The sequence below is a fragment of the Temnothorax nylanderi genome, unplaced genomic scaffold (assembly GCF_030848795.1).
Source record: "Temnothorax nylanderi isolate EJ_2023f unplaced genomic scaffold, tnyl_v1.0 TNYL_tig0176_pilon, whole genome shotgun sequence".
Lineage (NCBI taxonomy): Eukaryota > Metazoa > Arthropoda > Insecta > Hymenoptera > Formicidae > Temnothorax > Temnothorax nylanderi.
Window position 1 is genome coordinate 46,531 of NW_027249238.1, and position 24,923 is coordinate 71,453.

The following is a 24,923-nucleotide window of genomic DNA, read 5'->3' on the forward strand; positions in this document are numbered from 1 at the left end:
TAAGACGGAAGACTCTCTCTTATAACTATAGTTATAAAAAGTTATATGATTAGATAAGATTTTATGAAAGATAAAACGACACAATTGTTTTCTGCCATTCTACCTATTTTATCTAATCTTTTCGCGGAATGTACGATTTACGAGATATTTTGGGACAGCATGTACAACGTTGATCGAGATGAGAAATCGAGTGTTTGAGATCCATTATGATACTCCCGCGCAGCCGATAACAATATTGTGACAACGTGAAGTGTGTTTGACGGAAGGGTAAGCATTCGAATTAAGAACCAACTCAACCAACAAAATGACTTTCCGATGATCGCCTATTGAAACACTCTTTCATCCTCTCTTCTTCTTTCTCTATAATTATATAGAAATAATTAATTATTTAGCAGAGCGAGCAAATTAGAAATCTGAATTTCAGTTAACAATATAAATGAGTGAAATATAATTCAATGATTTTGTTTTAAAAAGACACATAAAAAATTGTTTCAGATTATTATTATTAGAATTGTATTGCTTAAGTAGACATGACGTATAAAATTAGCGGAATTTTTCCTTTATTTATTACATAAACAGATTTATATGTAATATATCAGCGTCGGAATCAAGTCAACAATTCGGAATCTAATTTTTCACGGTCGTCTCGCGCAGATCTCCGAGATTCGGAAACTGGATCGAGTTTGATCGGGTTGGCGACATTCGACGGCGCTTTATCATTCGATTAGCGACTGTGTGACGGAAACTGGGGTAGAAAAAAGAGAATTCTACGGGTGGGAACGAAATGCAATTGAGTCTTTGTTGCGCTTTTGACCCCGAAGTCGACTAGACTGGCTAGTGTCTGCCCGTGTTTGTCCCGCGCAAACTTTGTTTTTGCAAATAGAACCACGTGTTCCTCCGTTCACCCTCTATCCCTCCCTGCTCTCCGTGCACTTCTACCCCTCTTCGCTTCGTTCTCTCTGTGTCCCTCTTCCCCCTTTCTCTCTCTCTCTCTTTCCTTCTCTCTCTCTTCTTCCCTCTCACATCCTCCATCTCTGAATCCACACCCCTTTGCGCACACATGCGACAGGTGCCCGACTGGTAAACTATAACAAAAAAGCAAGCTCATTCAGACGATTTGCGCACGATTGGCTTCGCTGTTTGATTAAGGAGTTTATCCGGCATCGGAATCCACGGCGATTTCGCCGCTTCGGTGTTCGTTCTCGTTCGGGCTGGTTCTCGCGTGCGAAGCAGCTAATAAAATTCTTCTAATGTACACAGTACTGACTATTAATTTACGAATGTTTATAAAGGATTAAATTGTGGGTAAAAAGATATCGCTACAAATAGTGTAATCGATCCTTACGTACCAAAAATTACAGAAATTGTATATAGTAATATTGTTACTGTGTATTGGTACTGTGTGCTATGTGTTTTCCGTAAAATAACATTAAAAGTATAATAAATCACATAGTTATTTTATGATTAAATTATAAAACGGCAAAGCAGTAAAATAGTCAATGAGATTTAATAACACTTAATGAAAAACTTCGAGTCAAACAGGAATGCTGTATACTCTTCAAACAGATTTCTTGTTTCCTTAAAATTCATTGTGGATGTGTCTGATGAGACCGAGACGCTGCGTCACGTGACTCGAAACATGTGTGGCACATACTAATTGAAGGGCCGGTCAGAAGCAACACGGTAGCGAGCCAGGCGATTAACACTTCCCGAAGACCACACGCATTTCGGGTTCCGCGTATTAGAAAGCCGTTTTTGTGTGAGAAAAAGAGAGTTGGATTCGAATGTACGAATTGAATGAAACACGATAGTGTATATTATCAGATAATCGTTTATTAACGAGATCTTGCGCGCGGACATTGCGACACAAATGATATAACGATGATACATCTAAAGTTAACATGTCTGAAGTTTTACTTCTTTAAGCCGTAGACGTGTGATTTTGTAAGAAATGATGAGAAAAAAAATTCCCTCCGAGAATTTCTCGGATTTATTAAGGTGAACCTTCGACTGATAGGTTCTCTCATTTATTGCCCACACGCAAATTTATAAACTACGGGGTTTTAATATTGTTATTTGTACAAACTATACACACCTCGCGCGAGCGCGCAAAAGGATCGTGCCGAGGATGGCAACGACAGGGAAGATGTGAAAAAGCGACGACTTTCGGAAGTTCATGAAAGTTCGTTTACACAACTCTTTCCCTCGCTGCGATGCATTATGCTCTCGAGACGTAGTGACCTGAAATCTTCGACCTCTGCCGCTCTTCTCGAGGGAACAGCAACGCGTCTCGTTATTCAGGTGTGCTTTCTATGGGTTTGCGTTATACAACGTGTTTCGAAAATCGTGTATAGAGAATGGTGAGATTTTCTATATTAGCAAACGCGTAAGATTTCAGAAAGTGTTTCTGCTCTTTGGCGAAAATACCGCTTTCGAAGCACCAAAAGATTTACGTAGCAATATCGTAACAATTACTTGTTCGTGTAGGTAAACAGAATTATTTCATAATTGTCATCATTATCTATGATGATATCGAAACCATAGGTACTAGATTTCAAACAAAGAAGGAAACTATATTTTATGTCGAAAGTTTTCGAGATATGTGTAAGAACTTCTCTAAGAATTATGATGTGCATATAGACACAGAAAAGCTTATGCAGTTTAATTACTAGACAAACATAAGAAAATCTACAATTTATATATATATATATTTTTTTTTTGTCTCACTATGTATATAAATATTAATTTTATTTAAAGAGCTTATTTGTTCTCAAATAATTTTGCCGCAAATACTTATTGTTTTATCATATATAGATAAAATCTTTGCCAAAGCAGGCTGAAATCAGCAAGCTTGGCTCGTAATAAAGTTTACGTATTATTGCACGGTCGTTTTCTAATTTTCGCGCAAACGCGAAAAGAGAAAATACGGTTCGAGAGTTCGATTTAACTGATACGAAACGTGCATCTCGAGACTGGTGTCATTTTCTACCCGGTATGCTGTCCGGCCGACTACTTCTTCTGATGGAGTGCTTCGTCCGCGCGCGCAATCCCGAAGTGCACTCGAGGCCGAGTCGAGAGAGACCTCTCTACATGGGTGGTCCATTCTTCTTACGCATGCATTATATAAGTCTTGTAAAGTTCACACTAAGGACAACAGAAGCCGGCCAGACGATAGGATTCGTTAATTGTACCCGGTGACCTACCCGAGAAGAATGCGGGGAATGAGTTCAATCCAGAAATGCGATAGAAATTGAGATTTCGTTGTTACGTACGTCTATGAACCATTGAATATTAATATGACGCGCTTAACGAGGAAAGGCAGTAATTTTTGCTTCGAGATACATTTGCATTCACCAATAAGACACGAATCTGAATTGCGAACGTAAGAAATTCTTTGGAGAAAATACGGTTAATCCCCGTAGCAATGGAATAAAAATTACTTTTGGAACACTCTGTACATGGCGTGCAATTCAGACGAATACAGAATCCGTCGGTTGTGGTCATAACTGATGCTCTCTAAAGCATGACTTGAGAATATAAGAGATACATATGTTCAGAATCGGTTACCATACGAAGTTGTCACGTTCGTTGCTACTGATAAGGTGATTTGTCATCTTCCCACGCTGGGGTCGTGGGTAATAAAATTACAGCTACGTATACGTAAACCTTGCAAATCCCTTTCTCTCCCTCTCTTTCTCTCTTTTAACTTTTGTAAATTGTACGTTAAAAGAGGTATGTCGAGACTGAAGTTTTATAATAAAAAGTATTTATAATCAGTTTTTTCAAATCTTAATCTAAGTTTTACTTACAAGAGAGTTTATTATTTACTTTTTGCTTTAGAAAATGCTTATTGCGCACATAGAAATTAATTTATAAAGGAACAAAAGGAAAGAATAAACCCGAAGATTATTTGAAGAGCTTTGTTATCTTAAATTGTGTGATAGTTCGCTGTAAAATTAAAAAAGGAATTACAATTTACCGTACCTTTTATTCGCCAAAGTGACGCAAAAATATGTGTGACTAGGCGTGAAAATAACAGTTCACAAGCAGGATTAATCCTCTTTCAAAAATGGTCCAGAGCAATATGGCCGATTCATCATGGTGTGTCCTGTTCACTCTCCTCTTTTGGACTTTGGACAATGTACACGTGGGATCTAGAATACTGGGAGAGAGCGGGGAGACATTGCCTGTATTTTGAAGATAAGGACAGACCCTATATCGTAACGCTGACAAGCCCGACCCTTTCAGTACGATCAGATTTATCTCGCTTGCCCTTTAGGTTTCGCTTCTCTCTCTCTCATCTTCACCCTCTCATTGGAATTTCACACGGCCACGGTCCATCCTGTGCAGATGTAAAATATGAGACGCTTATATAATTGATGACAAATCTCGATTTAAATATTAGACAATTTATAATTTATTCCAGAATTCAGAGAATTGACTTCTATTTATAATTTTATATACCTACCATATACTTTGACATATAATTTATATTCTGTTTTAGGTATACATATATTTCGAATGTTTAAATGTTTTCCATATTGTAGAATACATACAATTATAAAAATAGAACTTTGATTTGAATTACAGATTGTATAAAGTAATTTATTTAAAGCAGAGCTGGGATTTCAGGCTGATTTTGTTAACGCCTACTATTTCCCATTTTGCCACTCATGTCATAGCGTAACATAGATATTGCATACAATTTCTTAAGACCGCCTAAAATTGCGGATAGTTTTTTAAAACCGCTTAAAAACGTGAGCGGTTCTTTTTGAAAACGCATAAATAGGCGTTTTTTTTTCAATACGCTTAACACACGCCGGAGTTTTTTTTTAAAGCGCGTAAGAAACTCCAGCGTTTTTTTTTAAAGCGCCTAAAGTTGTCTAGTTAAGACTTTCAATTATTAAATTGAAAGTTTTTTGCTATTAATAATTAACCAGATATATCATATTGATTAATATGATTACATTTCTGTACTTATAGTACGAGCGCTCGTGAGTTGAAACATACCGCGTGTTTGCACGCGTTTGCGGCTCGCGTTGTTAAGACAACGGCGTCGACAACGAAATCGGCCCGAAATGGGCATTTAAATTCCAGCTCTGATTTAAAACACACTTGTTGTATTATGTAATTGTATCCAGCTAAATAAGTAGTATGTTTTTAAGTATATTGTAGCTACTATATACCTGTTATTAATTGATATAAACATTAAAAAAAAGTTTTCATATTTTTGACTAACAATATAGATTTTTTAAATATAATTTTGTTGCTGAAAATTAAATGAAATATTGATTTTACTTCAGAGTAAATATTTTATATATGAAACATTAGTTCACGCAGATTGATTTTTATTAAAATTTTGTTTGATTATAAATGTTTAGAGAAAAACTAACAATTATTATAGTAATAGTATATACATATACATAAAATGGAAGCTTGAGCTCGAGTTTTTTTTTTATTAAACTAAGAAGAGGAATATATATAGCAGAGCTCGAGCATTTACTAAGCAGTAGAGTCATCTGGTAGATTTTATAAGAGATAGTTCAGGACGAATCATATGCCGTCAGTTTTGTATATCTCGAAGTTAACGATTGATGATAATTACGAAATAAAGATAATTAACTTATTAGAAAATACTGTGAATATATAGAAATATAAATATATATTATTTTGGCTATTTATTATTATGCAGTAACTTTAGATTTGTAAAAATTTAGCTATAACTTTCACCAAGATATTTCAGAAGCTTGTTACAACACAATTTAATCATTTAAGATATGAGAACGATTGTATTCATATTAGGTTTTTTTATATTAATACTTTTTATATGCACAAGATGCTTTAATATTTTTCGTAATATCTTTATGTATTATTTTTTAATATTAAAAATTCTTCTAAATTTCCTTATCGACGAAACGAATTATTATCAGTCGGCAAACTCAATAGATGTTCGATCGCAATAGCGTTACTCTATAGATAATATTCTTTCGTTTCACATTTTGTACCTTGAATCAATAATCATTGCACCACTAACATTGTTATCCTTAGTCGATCACCTTAGTCGACTTGTCTTTATTATATTATCGATCCTTTTGAAATTTATATATTAATTTATAAATCGATACGAAATTATGGTTATCCGGGGGTATATGTGATACTGACAGCGGATAATCTGAAATAAAAACAAAACTTTGAAAATTTCATTTGGCGGCAATTTAATTTGTAAATTTATTATAAAAAATTATATGCGGAAAATTCTAAATCTATACATATATGTTGCAAATATTATATAATAAAGTTTAAATAACGAATCTAAAATCAATAAGTAAATTGATAATTAAATTAAGTTAATGCATTCTATACTTTTACATAATTGCAATATTTTTAAAGTATTATTTTATGATTATTTTTAATGGTTTTTTGTACAAGATATTATTATTAAATGTTATTATTGAAGATAACAAAATCTATCTGGTTTACTTTAACAGTTATAATGATATATATGTGTACATTTGTATAATATACATATATTCTATATACTGTATTTTGTATTTACTTACTATATTTTCGATATGTTGTGATAAACTTCATTGCACTTCTTTAACATATACAATTTTAATTTTAAGAAAATAATTTCTCTTTAGATGGTCTGAGATGATGTATATATAGATGTAGGTAGAGACAGGACACTGCAGGATTTAATATATGTTAATTTATTGTGATTAATATTGTTCTCTTAACACTATATCTTTCTTAATCTTTCAACACGTATTTTCTTACAATGTATTCTAATGATTTTATCTATATCTTTAAACAACCACTTTCTTCTTTTGCTTTAACAAAAGCGACCGATTCGGCAATTTAATCAATGAATGTCGGGATGAAACGTTCAACTGTACTTCGTGACAGCAATAAATTAAATATTTAAGCTACGTCTGCATCAAGATTTCATAAGCCGTAATTGATAGTTTGCTGACATTGTGCGACATAACGTTGAACTGTAAGCCACAGTTTGGCATAAAAGTATAGCAGTGCACGACATCATGTATAAGATATGTATTTTAAAACTGTTGCGTGTGCGAAAACATCGTTCTGCGTGGGGACGCAAAATTGCAAGTTTTATGCCACGATAATGATATAGTTGTCGACTGCATAGACGGAAGTCGCAGATAAAAAATTGAATTGCGAAAATATAGACTCTTTTATGGTCAGTTAAATCTTCTTATTTGTCTACATTTGTGCTACAAAGAATTATATTCGTCGTATTGCAGTGCTCAATACACCTGTATTTTTTAACTACCGATAATCAAAAGACACTGAATTAAAAACTATCACCGTTCTTTTATTTTACAATTAGTTTCTTTTTAACGAAAATTTAATTATGCATAATTATTTCACAGTAATTAAATAAATGTATGTAATTTACTAACTGAAAATTATGTTTTTGTAAATTATAATAAACATTTTATTTATGATGAAATAATCAGAATCTTTCTATGATATCGAAAGTAATATTAAAAAAAAAATAAAAAAAAATATATAAAACTTATATAATACAAGAACGTTTTGTATAATAAAATCTTTGCCTTCTAACGTTACTGGGCACGACAAGTAAAAGAGAAATGAGCGTTTTGACTTTTACATTTAAAATTCTTACCATTTGCGGATGTTGGCTACCGAATTCGTGGACGTCATGGTACAAACGTATCGTGTATGATGTATATACAATCCTCATAGCTTTGCTAGTAAATACATTTACGTTGTCACAATTGATGGATTTAATTCTATCTGTGGACAACGCTGACGACTTCGCCGAGAATTTCTATGTGACGCTTGCCAGTTTCGTGTCATGCTGCAAGATGTTTAGTTTATTGAATAATCGTAACAATATTGCGATGCTGATCGACACTCTGATGAAGAAATCATATAGGCCTACTGAACACGATGAGATAAAGATTCGACAGAAATTTGACAAAATCGTACAGCAAGTATTTCAATAATAATTATTAGTTATACGTAATTAGTTAAACGTAATAATGTGTTATACAGAATTAAATCGTTATGTGAGAAAATAACAGTCACACAAAAAATATTGCCCATAATATAACATATTGTCATATAATTAGGCATTGTTCATATAGGACCCAAAGCCACAAATACAAAGCAACTTTTTTTTAAAAACTGATTTATTCGCGAGGATTAATTTTACATGACGTTAAATTAAAGTGTTAGAGTATTGGTTACGGCGTTATGTACGTTTCTTGTGCGTTGACCTACGTTACGTTACGTTACATTACCATACGAGAGGCTCTTACTATTGGTTGGGTAAAGCCTAATGAAAAAGATGACAAAGAAAATCCGAAAATGTCTATTTTACAGAACAAATACGCTCTACTACGCAACTCTGGTCGAATTGACATGTGCATTTGCTTTAGTAACACGTGTGTTTGAAGACTACAGAAAACACAGACTAGCTTTCCGAGCATGGTTACCGTTCAACTATTCTTCGCCGACGCTATTTCGAATCGCTTACGTTCATCAATCGATAAGCTTGACGGCTGGATCGGTCCTTCATATCGCTTGCGACAGCCTAATTTGCGGATTATTGATGCACATTTGCTCTCAGCTGGAAATATTAGAGTGTCATTTGAAAAAAATCGTGGACAAGCCACATTTTCTTCGTGAATGCGTCGTACGGCATACATGCATTTTTCAGTCAGTTCTTTATTAATATAATTATCGAAACATACATATAAGAATATAATTAAAAATATAAATATAAAAATATAACCAGAAATGTTTGAAAGTTACGTCCAATCAATTTTAGATTCGCATTAATGGTGAATGAAAGATTTAGATTAACAATCACCATCCAATTTTTAGTGAGTATGTTAGTAGTGTGCTTCAATCTGTATCAACTGACGCAGACGAGCATGTTAAGTGCGAAATTTATTCAAATAATGTTATATATGTTTTGCATGCTGGCACAAATCTCTTTTTATTGCTGGTACGGAAATGAAGTTAAGCTAAAGGTATGCATAGATATATATTTTTAATATATATAATTTTGTATTTTTTCTCGCATTTTTTTTGTTTTTTGTACATATTTGAGATAGTATACGCATATATTTTAATGTCTAATATGACAGTAACATGTTAAAGATATGTCAAATTGTTGTATCACAAAAATTAATTTATACAAATAAAGTAAGATACATTAAGAGAGAGAGAGAGAGAGAGAGAGAGAGAGAGAGAGAGAGAGAGAGAGAGAGAGAGAGAGAGAGAGAGAGAGAGAGAGAGAGAGAGAGAGAGAGAGAGAGAGAGAGAGAGGGGGGGGGGGTGCAAATATTTATGTTTTGAATTAGTTTATGAATTTTATTTCATTTTATCATACTTTATATACATATAGATATATAAAATCAATTTGCAAAAAATGCAATTTAAGTCTTTCTCCATTTTATTTTAAAATTAAAGTTAAAAAAGTTAAAAAATGAATTTTTCTATATACATTTTTAAATACAGAGTCAACAACTGGTCAGTAGTGTGTTCGAAATGGAATGGTATGCATTGGATTATCCAGTGCAAAAGAGTTTGTTAATAATTATGAGACGCGGTATGGTACCTATCGAGTTCACCAGTGCCTACGTTATCTCTGTGAATCTTCAATCATTTGTCAGTGTTAGTATAAAAATTGATTTTTAATCTAGTGATTGATTTTATATTATATAATAGCCAAATTTATGAAGGTTTTTTTGCATTTAAACATAAATATGCAGTAAATCGATTTAAAATAGAATTTATGATTAAGTTAAACCTAACTTTTTTAGCGTTTTATGTTACACAGTTAGATTGTTTGTGTTGTTAGAAATAAATTGTTAATTTATAATAAATTGGTTATTATTAATTTACAATACAAGTACGTAGTAAGCAAATAATTTTATTTATTGCAGTTACTCAAGACATCGTATTCTGCGTATAATCTACTTCAACAAATGCGATAATAAAATAGTAAAAATACGAAAGTAGAAGAAAATTAATATTTATATTTGTATAAACGTTATCTTTGTACAAAACAAATGTGTATATAAAAGTAAAACATTAAGTTAGAATATCATAATCAATAATTTGTGTATTAAATAAAATTACTAGATAAAAAGATATCTCATATGTTGTACAATATTTCCTCTTGTGCGCACCATTTATAGGTAATATCTTTATAATACTTTATAACTTTTACTCACGGTTTATGTCAACGGTATGATTATCTTAATATGTTTAATATGTTTGTTAAATTGTTATTATGTTTGTGAGGATTTGTTCAATCACTTGTATTTTAAAAATCATGTATATATTAAAAATATTTAAAATTTTACGATTTGAAGAAATAGAGCAGTCAACATAAAAAGAGAAGATTTTCGCTACTGCCGCTACTGCCACTTATCATACGATCAGCTTGAAGTAAAACAATTTTTCAGTAAAAGAAATATACTTAATTATTCACGACGGTGATCGAGGACTTTTATTCTTTATTCTCAATAGTGTACTTCGTAAGATATTATTTTATTCATGATTTTATTTTCATAGAGCTACATGTCATAGTAATATGACACTTATATCTAACGATTGCATTTTTCTCTACTTGATATATGACAAAATTATCTGAGGAACACAGTTATTCAATTTGAATAATAAAAATCTTGATTCACAAAGGGAGGCAGAGAATATCTTCGTCAGAAAATTGCGTGGCTATAGACATTCGATAACATCGTCAGTCTCTTCAAAGCTTTTATTGCGAACTATACCACTGTAGAAACGATTTTGACGTTACTGCAATCAAAAATATTTTGTCGAGTGATAATTTTGTCGATAGCTAAGTATTTTAATTGCTAGTTTACATAACGTAGTGTATATAATTTATCTCTACAAAATTAATTTACGATAAATAATTATGTAATATGCTCATCTGCGACATTGTCTTCGAAATAAATGGAAAGAGATATATGTTGAACGTATCTTTCGTCATATACGGGAAATAGACGGAGAAAGTTACAATGCGCGTGTTAGATTTTACACTTAAAATCTTAACATTCTGCGGTTGCTGGGTACCGGATTCCTGGACGTCATCATATAAACGCGTAATCTACCATGTGCATACATTCTTCGTGCTTGTGTTAGTAAACACATTTACTTTATCACAATTACTGGATATTATTCTTACCGTGGACAATGCAGAAGACTTCACCGATAATTTTTACATGTTACTTGCAACGACCGTCGCTTGTTGTAAAATGTTTAGTATGTTGGTAAATCGCAAAAATATTGCAATGTTAACCAATATTCTTACGGAGAAACCATGTAGACCATTGGAATCAAAAGAAATGGAAATTTATTACAAATTTGATAAGGGCGTGCAGTAAGTACCTTGAAAATGCCAAATAATTCTATAATTATAATTAAATTAACTGCTTAGTTATACGAAACATATGATATAATTTTAAAATAAAAACTAGAGATTTAAATATTTCTGGTCGATATTGTTCACATTTTATATCTCTAAGTAGTAAATTAAAATATGTACAATATTATAATTTAAAAAATACAATAATATTCTAATATTACTAAAATTACATATTAAAAATATTAAGAATATTAAGAAACATTACATATTAAGAAAAAATAGTAAATTGATATTAAGTGATAGATTGAATTACAAATGAAACGCGACAATGTCTACAGCTATTTTGCAGAGCAACCACGATGCATTATGCAATTCTGGTTGAGACGACTGGCGTGTGCATTACGTTAACGTCGTTACTCACGGACTTCAGAAGACGGACATTGACATTCAGAGCCTGGTTACCGTATGATTATTCATCGCCAGTTTTATTTTACATCACGTATGCTCACCAACTGATAAGTTTGATAATCGGATCCGTCCTTCAAGTTGCTTGCGACGGCCTGATTTGTGGACTATTGGTGCACATTTGCTGCCAACTTGAAATTCTGGAATCTCGTTTGAGAAGAATAGCACACGAGCCTGATATTCTTCATGAATGCATTCTGCAACACAATCGTATTTTTGAGTTTGTATTTATAATACAGTTAATATCACAAAAGTATTAATATTATTGTGTTAATAAAAATGTTAATGCAGCGGTATTTTGACTTGCAGATATTAAAATGACAAAATGTGTTTAATTGCAGCTTTGCTATCACGGTCAATGAAAAGTTCAGGTTTACTATTGCTATTCAATTTATGGCGAGCACATTGGTGGTGTGTTTCAATTTATATCAATTAACTAGGTCGACCACGACTAATGCAAAATATGCTCAGCTGGCGTTATATATGTGCTGCATGCTGACGCAAATCTTTTTTTATTGCTGGTATGGAAATAAGGTGAAACTGAAGGTACGTGATTTTTTAAAATAATAATTATGAATAAATAATAATTTAAACAAATAAATCAATTAGGTATAGTAAATAATAATTAAATTAATTATTTTTTTTTATATAATTGATGTTAATATTTTAATATTATTTTATCACAAATATAGAGCCAACAACTTGTGAGTAACATTTTCGAAATGGAATGGTATATGTTGGATCAGAATGTTAAGAAAGCTTTATTATTGATTATGAAACGTAGCGCAATGCCCATTGAATTCACCAGCGCTTATATTATTCCTATGAATCTTGATTCTTTTGTGGGTGTTAGTATAAAATGTTTGTTTTATCACAGGATTAAATGAATCTGATTGGATTTGCAATTAATAACAATATTATAAATTTATCCATATAAAGTAAAATAAATTGTTTTAGTTTATTTTTGTATATTTTTTTCTTAAATCATTTCTAATTAAATTTTCTAATATTTATTGTTTACAGTTGCTTAGAACATCATATTCAGCTTACAATATCTTGCAGCAAGTGTAATACAAACTGATACGATAAAAATAATAATTACAATAATTTATAACATTGTAATTTGCATTCAAATAATTTTAAGAAATAATGTAAACAGAAACAATAGAATATTAATTAATATTGATTCTGGTAAAACAGTAGTTTTTGTTAGTTAAAAGAATAAAAAGAAGTTATTTATGTTTATCTTTCTACGATAGAACAATCGAGTTTAGTAAGAAGATTAATATATGCTTGCGTACACGTAGTACGCTACACGTTTATGCAGTGATGACCAAGAATTTGGTCGCCAACATCCACATATCGTTAAAAGTATGAAAGTCAAGTTAAGTATGCGCATTTTTAAAAAGATTATCTTCTTTTATATCACCTGCGAAGCACACAATAAATGTAATTGTTTTCTGCAAACTTTGTGTAACGTACAATATTATTAATTAAACGTAACTTTAAAGTAATTTGCAATTTTGTAAATTAAAGAATGCTTCTATATTTATATCATAAGTGTTTAATAGATATTTCTTTATTTTCTATTATTTACAAATGATATTTGTAAATAATAAAAATATTACATTTTTACCCATATAAACTTCCTAATTAATTTAATAATTGTAAGTAAACATTGTGATATTTGCCGTAAAGAAATAAATCAAATTATTATTATAATAAAAAATACTTTAAGCGATCACAACCGATAAGTATAGCAAGCACCAAAATCTTTAGACTGACTGGCAAATGTCGACAGTTTATAGCTTTGTTGTCGGATCGAATTTCTTAGATGTAGATATCCACATTTGTGTCCATAATTCCACCCTTCGCAACTGGTAACTGCATGGCATTAAACATTTCATAACGTATCCCTCACAATATATTTTACCTCGTAAAATAATATATTTATGAGTCGATATGTGCGACACGGTAACAAAATTCACATACTTTACGGTAATATATCTTTAGATGCAATAATATTTTTCAGAAGCGGAGAGAGAGAGAGAGAGAGGGGGGGGGGCAAATACTTATGTTTCGAATTAGTTTATGAATTTATTTCATTTTATCATACTTTGTATACATATAGATATATAAAATCAATTTGCAAAAAATGCAATTTAAGTCTTTCTCCATTTTATTTTAAAATTAAAGTTAAAAAAGTTAAAAAATGAATTTTTCTATATATATTTTTAAATACAGAGTCAGCAACTGGTCAGTAGTGTGTTCGAAATGGAATGGTATGCATTGGATTATCCAGTGCAAAAGAGTTTGTTAATAATTATGAGACGCGGTATGGTATCTATCGAGTTCATCAGTACCTACGTTATTATTTCTGTGAATCTTGAATCATTTGTCAGTGTTAGTATAAAAATTGATTTTTAATCTAGTGATTGATTTTATATTATATAATAGCCAAATTTATGAAGGTTTTTTTGCATTTAAACATAAATATGCAGTAAATTGATTTAAAATAGAATATATGATTAAGTTAAACCTAACTTTTTTAGCGTTTTATGTTACACAGTTAGATTGTTTGTGTTGTTAGAAATAAATTGTTAATTTATAATAAATTGGTTATTATTAATTTATAATACAAGTACGTAGTAAGCAAATAATTTTATTTATTGCAGTTACTCAAGACATCGTATTCTGCGTATAATCTATTTCAACAAATGCGATAATGAAATAGTAAGAATACGAAAGTAGAAGAAAATTAATATTTATATTTGTATATATATAAACGTTATCTTTGTACGAAACAAATGTGTATATAAAAGTAAAACATTAAGTTAGAATATCATAATCAATAATTTGTGTATTAAATAAAATTACTAGATAAAACGATATCTCATATGTTGTACAATATTTCCTCTTGTGCGCACCATTTATAGGTAATATCTTTATAATACACTTTTATGTCACGGTTTATGTCAACGGTATGATTATCTTAATATGTTTAATATGTTTGTTAAATTGTTATTATGTTTGTGGGGATTTGTTCAATCACTTGTATTTTAAAAATCATGTATATATTAAAAATATTTAATTTTACTATTTGAAGAAATAGAGCCGTCAACATAAAGAGAGAAGATTTTCGCTACTGTCGCTACTGCCACTTATCATACGATCAGCTTGAAGTAAAACAATTTTTCAGTAAAAGAAATATACTTAATTATTCACGACGGTGATCGAGGACTTTTATTCTTTATTCTCAATAGTGTACTTCGTAAGACATTATTTTATTCATGATTTTATTTTCATAGAGCTACATGCATGTCATAGTAATATGAGACTTATATCTAACGATTGCATTTTTCTCTACTTGATATATGACAAAATTATCTGAGGAACACAATTGTACAATTTGAATAATAAAAATCTTGATTCACGAAGGGAGGCAGAGAATATCTTCGTCAGAAAATTGTGGCTATTTTGAGCGTGGCTATAGACATTCGATAACATCGTCAGTCTCGTCAAAGCTTTTATTGCGAGCTATACCACTGTAGAAACGATTCTGACGTTACTGCAATCAAAGATATTTTGTCGATACCTAACCATTTTAATTGCTAGTTTACATAACGTAGTGTATATAATTTATCTCTACAAAATTAATTTACGATAAATAATTATGTAATATGTTTATCTGCGACATTGTCTCCGAAATAAATGGAAAGAGATATATGTTGAACGTATCTTTCGTCATATACGGGAAATAGACGGAGAAAGTTACAATGCGTGTGTTAGATTTTACACTTAAAGTCTTAACATTCTGCGGTTGCTGGGTACCGGATTCCTGGACGTCTCCCCACAGACGTTTGCTGTATTATGCATATACAATTTTTATATTTGTACTAATAAGTACGTTTACGCTGTCGCAATTTTTGGACTTGGTCCTGAGCGTGGACAACGCGGACGACTTTATCGATAATTTTTACATGTTGCTTGCAATGATGGTTTCCTGTCAAAAAATGCTTAGTCTGTTAATAAATCGTAGTAATATCGCATTGCTAACGGACATCCTTAGGAAGAAGCCGTGTGAACCGATCGAACTAGAGGAAGTGGAAATTCGACAGAAATTTGATAAAATTATTGAGTAAGTATTATGACGTAACAGCTTTCTAATTATTATAGGAATTAAATATAATTTATATTCGTACTATTTGAAATTTGCCATTAAATTTGACTATAGTAAACTATAGTGAATTTAGAATTAGTCAGTTGGTCTTTCAGTATAATATTCATTTTATTTAGTATAATATTAATTTTCTCAATACTAATTGTAAGTTATTAAATTGGAGCTCTATTAGAAATCTCTCTTATATTATTTATAAAAATATTATATGTTTAATTTCTTTTGCGTCTGCTTTTACACAACGCTTTGTTTTCTATTAGATTAATTTAGTAAAAGCTCTTATTAGTATAATTTTTTCGGAAAAAAATTGCATATCACCACTTTATTTTAGAAAATATATCGATTGCAGCAGATAATATTGACGAAGATATTGAATAATAAGTGAGATGTAAAACCGCTTGTAGTTACTTACAGGATGAATACGCTGCATTATGCGATTTTAGTTATTTTCTCAACCTCGTTCATGGGAGTACAATCATTCTTTACGATCTACTGGGAGAAAAAGTTAACATTCCGAGCGTGGTTACCATTCGACTACTCAACGACAGTACTTTTTCACTTTACATATTTCCACCAATTAATAGGCTTATTTGTTGGAGCTATTATGCATGTTGCTTGTGACAGCATAATATGTGGACTACTGTTGCATATATGCTGTCAAATAGAGATACTGAATTCTCGCTTGAAAAAAGTCATGTATAACCCAGAAATTCTTCGTGACTGTGTCACTCATCACAATCTTATAATGAAGTTTGTTTTATACAATTAATATTAAAATATTAATATTAACATTAATATTAAAATAAAAATTAGAATTTTGCAATTTATGTATAATTGTGCATATGTAGCATAGTTTTATTTGCACAAAAGATAAATTACAAAAACGTTATATAGAACAATATTGTATTTAATTTCCTTGTATTCAATATAAATTTTTTAAAAAGTAAGATCTTTTTTATAATTTTTGTAAAATACATTATTTATATTTGTGAAGTTAATTTACATTTGTAAAAATTAAATAGTATATCTGATTACTTTCAGGTTTGCTGTTATGGTAAATAAAAAGTTTAGGTTGACCATTACCTTTCAATTTATAGTAAGTTCGTTGGTGATATGCGTTAATTTATATCAATTGACCAAAACGAATGCAAAAGTCATCGAAATGGGATTGTACACGTCATGCATGCTGACACAAATTTTTTTGTATTGTTGGTATGGAAATGAAGTCAGATTAAAGGTGGTATATTGTTAAAATCAATCTATCTTGTGTGATCTTTTTATTTTGTTATTATATAAAAAAAAATTAAATATTCTACGTTATGTCTTTTGTACACTTTAACAATGTAAACTTTTTATTTTTTTAACATTATTTAAATAAGGTATTTAAACGATAAATATGTAACTGTTATATATTATTGATGTGCAAGACTTCTCTTAGTTTTGTTTTAATACTTACATTTTTACATATTCGATATCTTTTTTAGTATAATTGTTTAACTCGATACCTTTTTTATTGTAATCAGGATAAATAAATAAACATTTTGTATCTTTGAATACAGAGTCTGCAATTGATCAGTAATCTATTTGAGATAGAATGGCTCAAATTAGAATCAGATGTAAAAAAAGATTTGTTAACAATTACAAGATGTGGTAGCATCCCTATCGAATTAAGCGTCTACACTATTCCTATGAATCTCGATTCGTTCGTGGCTGTTAGTACAAATTTATTTTGATTTGTAATTATGTCTCCATGTGGCGTAATCAATCATGATTTTTATAACAATTCTAAAATACGTATTCTAAATTTAATTAAATTTGCTTGCTGCAGTTGCTCAAGACATCGTATTCGACTTACAATATTCTTCAGCAAATGCGAGATGAAAGTATCGAAGACTAAATGAGAGATTATTATTTAATATTGTTATTTGTGCTTTTTATGTTATTGGAGTAATTGGTGCGAAGCCAAAAATTAAAATAAAATTTTCTTGACTCTATAATTTAATATTGTCATAATTGTATATTACTCTCACATAAAAAGGAAATGATTTTAATAATGCTGTTACTTGCGCTATATTTTTTCCTCTTACGCATCTTTACTTACCATATATCCATATTTTCATATATTATTTTATATTATAATGTACACGTGAGATTATGGCTTATTACAATGTGACAGAATGTTAAAGTGCTTGACTGGAATATAACTGGATGATACACAGCCGTAGATATTTCCTAACGTTCAGCAATAGTTCCAACAAGTTATAGAATATTTACCGTCGATTAATAATTACCGTCGCCAAAATCAATATATAAAGCTGCAAAATTTATTGCCACTTACATCCTCTGATCTCTGATTCAGAAGAATATCTAATACTATAATATATGTATGGAATGCTGCATTATCTAGAATTTTCAAACGTCTAATATTTTGCTTTGCTTTTTAATATTTTATATTTCTCAGGAAGTATTACTATATGTCAAGATACAATACTGTGTTTCTATATTTAACAACCAGAAAAAAAAACAGAAAAAAAGCACATTGAGAGGTTGATGCATAAAGATATTATCTGAAGGACATAGCAATCTGAATAATATATAGAAATTGCCGCATATGGGAAGGGGACGTTAAGCAATACATATTATTATTGGGGAGATCGCAAGGCTATAGACGTTTTATGAACGTCAGTCTCCCTCAAGAGTTTACTGTGCACCATAATATTTCCCGAGAAAATATTTTTATTGTAACATGATCTGAATCTGAACTAGTAAATGGTGAAAATCGTTGAACGAGTTGAAATTTAACTTCATCTATTTATTGTTGTTTTATATTGTAAGATACACGAGAATTTACGTTTAAAATAACAAATAAATATACATATACATATATGTAGAGAGAGGATATTATAATCTCTAAAAAATGATTAATGGGCACACGCGGTTTATCTGGAGAAAAGATACTGATTGAGACTCTTCGACGGAAATCAATCGAAAATTAAAAATGCGAATATTAGCTTTTACGTTTAGAATATTAATGATTTGCGGATGCTGGATACCAGATTCCTGGACGTCGTACCAACGGTCAGTTTATCACGTGTACACTATTTTCGTAATGTTACTAATACACACGTTTATGCTATCGCAATTGGTGGATCTTATTATGATCGTGGACAATTCCGATGATTTCACCGACAATTTCTACGTGCTACTCGCTATGATTGTTTCTTGCTGTAAGATGTTCGCTCTATTAATGAATCGCAGCAATATTGAGATGTTAATCGAGGTTCTTGTGAGTAAACCGTTCCGACCGGTTGAACTTGACGAGGTGAAGATTCGGCAGAAATTTGAAAAACTCATACAGTAAGCATCGCGAGCTAGCATCAGCTATTATTGCTCTACTGAAATACATACAACAATATTGCATAGCTAAAATATATATTAACTTGCTTGCGCGCCGTTACATTAAGTTTGCTTCTTATTTAAGCCGGAATTAAATCAAACGTAACGCTTTAGCAATTGAAGAAAATATTGAATAAAAAGTGAAACGCGAAAACGTCTATAATCATTTTACAGGTCGAATACGCTTCATTATTTTATCTTAGTCGAGTCATCGTGTCTATCTGTTGTTGTGGCGTCATTACTGACGGAATTCAGGAAAGGAAATTTGACGTTCCGAGGATGGCTACCGTTTGACTATTCCTCGCCGCTACTTTTTCCATTCGTATACGCTCATCAATTGATAAGTTTTACAATTGGATCTGTACACCATGTGGCTTGCGATAGTCTCATATGCGGATTCCTGGTGCACATTTGCTGCCAGATAGAAATACTGGAGCACCGTTTGAGGAAAAGCGTATATGATCCTAACATTATTCGCGAATGTGTTCTTCAGCACAACCACATATTCAAGTTTGTTTCTATATTTAACGTAAAATTATGTAGTACAAACTTTCCACTATTATTTAGATATAAGGGCATTTTAGTTTTTAAAGATAATAGTTTTGAAGATAAAGGAGTAATGAAATTCCTTCTACTAAATATATTTATTTTTCAAATTGTACATATTCATATACTTTTAATTGATGTATATACTTTACGTCAATTAAAAGTTTGTAATTTTTGTAAAAATGATTTTTATCTGCTGTTTATATACTTTTATCGTATGTTTTTTACATTTTTAAGTTTTATACATATTTTCAATTATTGCATTATTACTTTTTACTAATTTTAGATTTGCTCGTACCGTAAATGAAAAATTCAGGATAACTATATTTGTCCAGTTTGTTGTGAGTACATTGGTGATGTGCTTTAATTTGTATCAATTTACCAGGTTATCGGCGTTAAAAACAAAGTATATGCATTTAATATTGTATACGTGCTCCATGCTGTCACAAATCTTTTTCTATTGCTGGTACGGGAACGAAGTTAAATTAAGAGTATGTATATTTAAAAAAAATAGATATTTCTTTTAATTTAAATATTTACTATAGTAAATATATATATTATGTGGATAAAATAAACAGTAGGTCTTTTGATTGTTAAATACAGAGTCGACAGTTAATAAATAATGTGTTCGAAATGGAATGGTTTAAGTTAAATAAAAACGCTCAGAAAGCTTTATTAATGACCGTAAGACGTGCTGCAGTTCCAATTGAATTTACTAGCGCCTCTGTTATTTCTATGAATCTGGATTCATTCGTGGGTGTTAGTATCGAAATGTGTCATTATGTGTATAATTAAACAGAAGTCGTAAATAAAATTTAATAACGAATGTACTTGCTTTTTTTAATAAGATATATTATTTAATATACATATTTTATATTATTTAATATATTTAAATACTGATATTTGTAAGTATATTTAAATATTATTATTAAATATGAAACATTATATTACATATTATTTAATATATTTTATTATTTAATGAGAAATATTATTTTGTGTGCCTATATGTTAATAGTAATTTAGATATTTAGTACATTTAATAAAAAGAAATTAATTTCAATTAATTATATATTAATATATATTAATTATAGGTTAAAAAGTAATTATATATATTTACATACAATAATTTCTGTTGTAGTTGCTCAAGACATCGTATTCAGCTTTTAATATACTTCAGCAAACGCAAGGATCGTAATGTTGGACACATGTAGTAAAGCAAAATATTGGTAATATAGTACGCAATGTGAATCTATGTCACAAACATATGTATATGCATATAAATATCATACAATATATATATATTGTTTAATACTAACAATTAACTCTTGTATTGTTGATATTATAAACGAAAAAAAAAAACTGAAATACTTGTATTACAATTTTTATTGCAACTTATCTTAACATGTGGGTTTTACTTACGTCATATGCTAGTAATACATTATAATTATGTTATTTAAGATTGTATACATATGTATTATATTAGAAATTGTAATTATGGGAAAACTGGAAAATGAATAATAATAGGGTCAATACAAAAAAATAGGAATCAAGTCAGTAGGAATCAAACAGAAAGAAAAAGAAAATCTATCATCTATGAAGTCGATAAACTAATATTTTTGTTAATCTATAATTTAATATTGTCATAATTGTATATTACACTCACATAAAAAGGAAATAATTTTAATAATGCCATTACTTGCGCTATATTTTTTCCTCTGACGCATCTTTATTTATCATATATCCATATTTTCATATATTATTTTATATTATAATGTACACGTGAGATTATGGCTTATTACAATGTGACAGAATGTTAAAGTGCTTGACTGGAATATAACTGGATGATACAGCCGTAGATATTTCCTAACGTTCAGCAATAGTTCCAACAAGTTATAGAATATTTACCGTCGATTAATAATTACCGTCGCCAAAATCAATATAAAGCAGCAAAATTTATTGCCACTTACATCCTCTGATCTCTGATTCAGAAGAATATCTAATACTGTAATATAGGTATGGAATGCTGCATTATCTAGAATTTCCAAACGTCTAATTTTTTGCTTTGCTTTTTAATATTTTATATTTCTCAGGAAGTATTACTATATGTCAAGATACAATACTGTGTGTCTATATTTAACAACCAGAAAAAAAACTGCACACGGGGAGGTTGATGCATGAAGATATTATTATCTGAAGGACATAGCAATCTGAATAATAGAAATTGCCGCATATGGGAAGGGGACGTTAAGCAAAACATATTATTATTGGGGAGATCGCAAGGCTATAGACGTTCTATGAACGTCAGTCTCCCTCAAGAGTTCACTGTGCACCATAATATTTCCCGAGAAAATATTTTATTGTAACATGATCTGAACCTGAACTAGTAAATGGTGAAAATCGTTGAATGAGTTGTAATTTAACTTCATCAATTTATTATTGTAAGATACACGAGATTTCACGTTTAAAATAAGAAAGAAATATACATATACATATATGTAGAGAGAGGACATTATCATCTCTAAAAAATGATTTACGGGCACACGCGGTTTATCTGGAGAAAAAATACTGATTGAGACTCTTCGACGGAAATCAATCGGAAATTAAAAATGCGAATATTAGCTTTTACGTTTAGAATATTAATGATTTGCGGATGCTGGATACCAGATTCCTGGACGTCGTATCAACGGTCAGTTTATCACGTGCACACTATTTTCGTAATGTTACTAATACACACGTTTATGCTATCGCAATTGGTGGATCTTATTATGATCGTGGACAATTCCGATGATTTCACCGATAATTTTTACGTGCTACTCGCTATGATTGTTTCTTGCTGTAAGATGTTCGCTCTATTAATGAATCGCAGCAATATTGAGATGTTAATCGAGGTTCTTGTGAGTAAACCGTTCCGACCGGTTGAACTTGACGAGGTGAAGATTCGGCAGAAATTCGAAAAACTCATACAGTAAGCATCGCGAGCTAGCATCAGCTATTATTGCTCTACTGAAATACATACAACAATATTGCATAGCTAAAATATATATTAACTTGCTTGCGCGCCGTTACATTAAGTTTGCTTCTTATATATGAATAAACAAATCAAACGTAACGCTTTAGCAATTGAAGAAAATATTGAATAAAAAGTGAAACGCGAAAACGTCTATAGTCATTTTACAGGTCGAATACGCTTCATTATTTTATCTTAGTCGAGTCAACGTGTCTATCTGTTGCTGTGACGTCATTACTGACGGAATTCGGGAAAGGAAATTTGACGTTCCGAGCATGGCTACCGTTTGACTATTCCTCGCCGCTACTTTTTCCATTCGTATACGCTCATCAATTGATTAGTTTTACAATTGGATCTGTACACCATGTGGCTTGCGATAGTCTCATATGCGGATTCCTGGTGCACATTTGCTGCCAGATAGAAATACTGGAGCACCGTTTGAGGAAAAGCGTATATGATCCTAACATTATTCGCGAATGTGTTCTTCAGCACAACCATATATTCAAGTTCGTTTTTATAACTAACGTAAAATTATGTAGTACAAACTTTCCACTATTATTTAGATGTAAGGACATTTTAGTTTTTAAAGATAATAGTTTTGAAGATAAAGGAGTAATGAAATTCCTTCTACTGAATATATTTCTTTGTCAATTTGTACATATTTATATACTTTTAATTAATGTATATACTTTACGTCAATTAAAGGTTGTAATTTTTGTAAAAATGATTTTCATCTGGTGTTTATATACTTTTATCGTACGTTTTTTACATTTTCAAGTTTTAAACATTTTTTTAATTATTGCATTATTACTTTTTACTAATTTTAGATTTGCTCGTACAGTAAATGAAAAATTCAGGATAACTATATTTGTCCAGTTTGTTGTGAGTACATTGGTGATGTGCTTTAATTTGTATCAATTTACCAAGGCATCGGCGTTAAAAACAAAGTATATGCAATTAATATTGTATACGTGCTCCATGCTGTCACAAATCTTTTTCTATTGCTGGTACGGGAACGAAGTTAAATTGAGAGTATGTATATTAAAAAAAAAAGATATTTCTTCTAATTAAAATATTTAGTATATTATGTGGATAAAATAAAGAGTAGGTCTTTGATTGTTAAATACAGAGTCGACAGTTAATAAATAATGTGTTCGAAATGGATTGGTTTAAGTTCAATAAAAATGCTCAGAAAGCTTTATTAATGATCGTAAGACGTGCTGCAGTTCCAATTGAATTTACTAGCGCCTCTGTTATTTCTATGAACCTGGATTCGTTCGTGGGTGTTAGTATCGAAATGTGTCATTATATGTATAATTAAACAGAAGTCGTAAATAAAATTTTAATAACGAATGTACTTGCTTTTTTTAATAAGATATATTATTTAATATACATATTTTATATTATTTAATATATTTAAATACTGATATTTGTAAAAGTATATTCAAATATTATTATTAAATATGGGACATTATATTACATATTATTTAATATATTTGATTATTTAATGAGAAATATTATTTTGTGTGCTTATATGTTAATAGTAATTTAGATATTTAGTACATTTAATAAAAAGAAATTAATTTCAATTAATTATATATTTATATATATTAATTATAGGTTAAAAAGTAATTATATATGTTTACATATAATAATTTCTGTTGTAGTTGCTCAAAACATCGTATTCAGCTTATAATATACTTCAGCAAACGCAAGGATCGTAATGTTGGACACATGTAGTAAAGCAAAATATTGGCGTAATATAGTACGCAATGTGAATCTATGTCACATACATATGTGCATATAAATATCATACAAAATATATATTTTGTTTAATACTAACAATTAACTCTTGTATTGTTGATATTATAAACGAAAAAAAAAAACTGAAATACTTGTATTACAATTTTTATTGCAACTTATCTTAACATGCG

General features: G+C 30.3%; 4 protein-coding genes and 2 long non-coding RNA genes across 6 annotated transcripts; 4 read left to right on the forward strand and 2 right to left on the reverse strand.

Moving 5' to 3' along the window:
• Nucleotides 1–4,172: 4,172 nt before the first annotated feature.
• LOC139778260 (uncharacterized) lies at nt 4,173–6,684 on the reverse strand. The gene is made up of 3 exons (XR_011719525.1): nt 6,561–6,684; nt 6,006–6,172; nt 4,173–4,342 (listed from the first exon to the last, which is right to left on the reverse strand). It is a non-coding gene; the product is annotated as an uncharacterized lncRNA (long non-coding RNA).
• A 609-nt stretch (nt 6,685–7,293) lies between these two features.
• LOC139778256 (uncharacterized) lies at nt 7,294–12,934 on the forward strand. The gene is made up of 8 exons (XM_071716123.1): nt 7,294–7,988; nt 8,345–8,715; nt 8,828–9,032; nt 9,523–9,678; nt 11,737–12,083; nt 12,205–12,409; nt 12,556–12,711; nt 12,887–12,934. Exons 1-8 carry the CDS (start codon nt 7,623–7,625, stop codon nt 12,932–12,934), a joined length of 1,854 nt encoding a protein of 617 aa, XP_071572224.1. The 5' UTR covers nt 7,294–7,622.
• Nucleotides 10,542–11,294, reverse strand: LOC139778232 (uncharacterized). The gene is made up of 2 exons (XR_011719519.1): nt 11,219–11,294; nt 10,542–10,827 (listed from the first exon to the last, which is right to left on the reverse strand). It is a non-coding gene; the product is annotated as an uncharacterized lncRNA (long non-coding RNA).
• Nucleotides 12,935–15,411: 2,477 nt separating the features above from the next.
• On the forward strand, nt 15,412–18,076 carry LOC139778250 (odorant receptor Or1-like). The gene is made up of 5 exons (XM_071716119.1): nt 15,412–16,001; nt 16,455–16,790; nt 17,082–17,277; nt 17,600–17,752; nt 17,869–18,076. The coding sequence occupies exons 1-5, from the start codon at nt 15,640–15,642 to the stop codon at nt 17,935–17,937; spliced, it is 1,116 nt and encodes a 371-aa protein (XP_071572220.1). The 5' UTR covers nt 15,412–15,639; the 3' UTR covers nt 17,938–18,076.
• Nucleotides 18,077–18,664: 588 nt separating this feature from the next.
• LOC139778221 (odorant receptor Or1-like) lies at nt 18,665–21,347 on the forward strand. Its single transcript, XM_071716096.1, has 5 exons — nt 18,665–19,397; nt 19,611–19,946; nt 20,269–20,473; nt 20,586–20,741; nt 21,121–21,347. Exons 1-5 carry the CDS (start codon nt 19,039–19,041, stop codon nt 21,175–21,177), a joined length of 1,113 nt encoding a protein of 370 aa, XP_071572197.1. The 5' UTR covers nt 18,665–19,038; the 3' UTR covers nt 21,178–21,347.
• A 787-nt stretch (nt 21,348–22,134) lies between these two features.
• On the forward strand, nt 22,135–24,876 carry LOC139778230 (odorant receptor Or1-like). The gene is made up of 5 exons (XM_071716104.1): nt 22,135–22,947; nt 23,160–23,495; nt 23,817–24,021; nt 24,119–24,274; nt 24,657–24,876. Exons 1-5 carry the CDS (start codon nt 22,589–22,591, stop codon nt 24,711–24,713), a joined length of 1,113 nt encoding a protein of 370 aa, XP_071572205.1. The 5' UTR covers nt 22,135–22,588; the 3' UTR covers nt 24,714–24,876.
• Nucleotides 24,877–24,923: the final 47 nt, after the last annotated feature.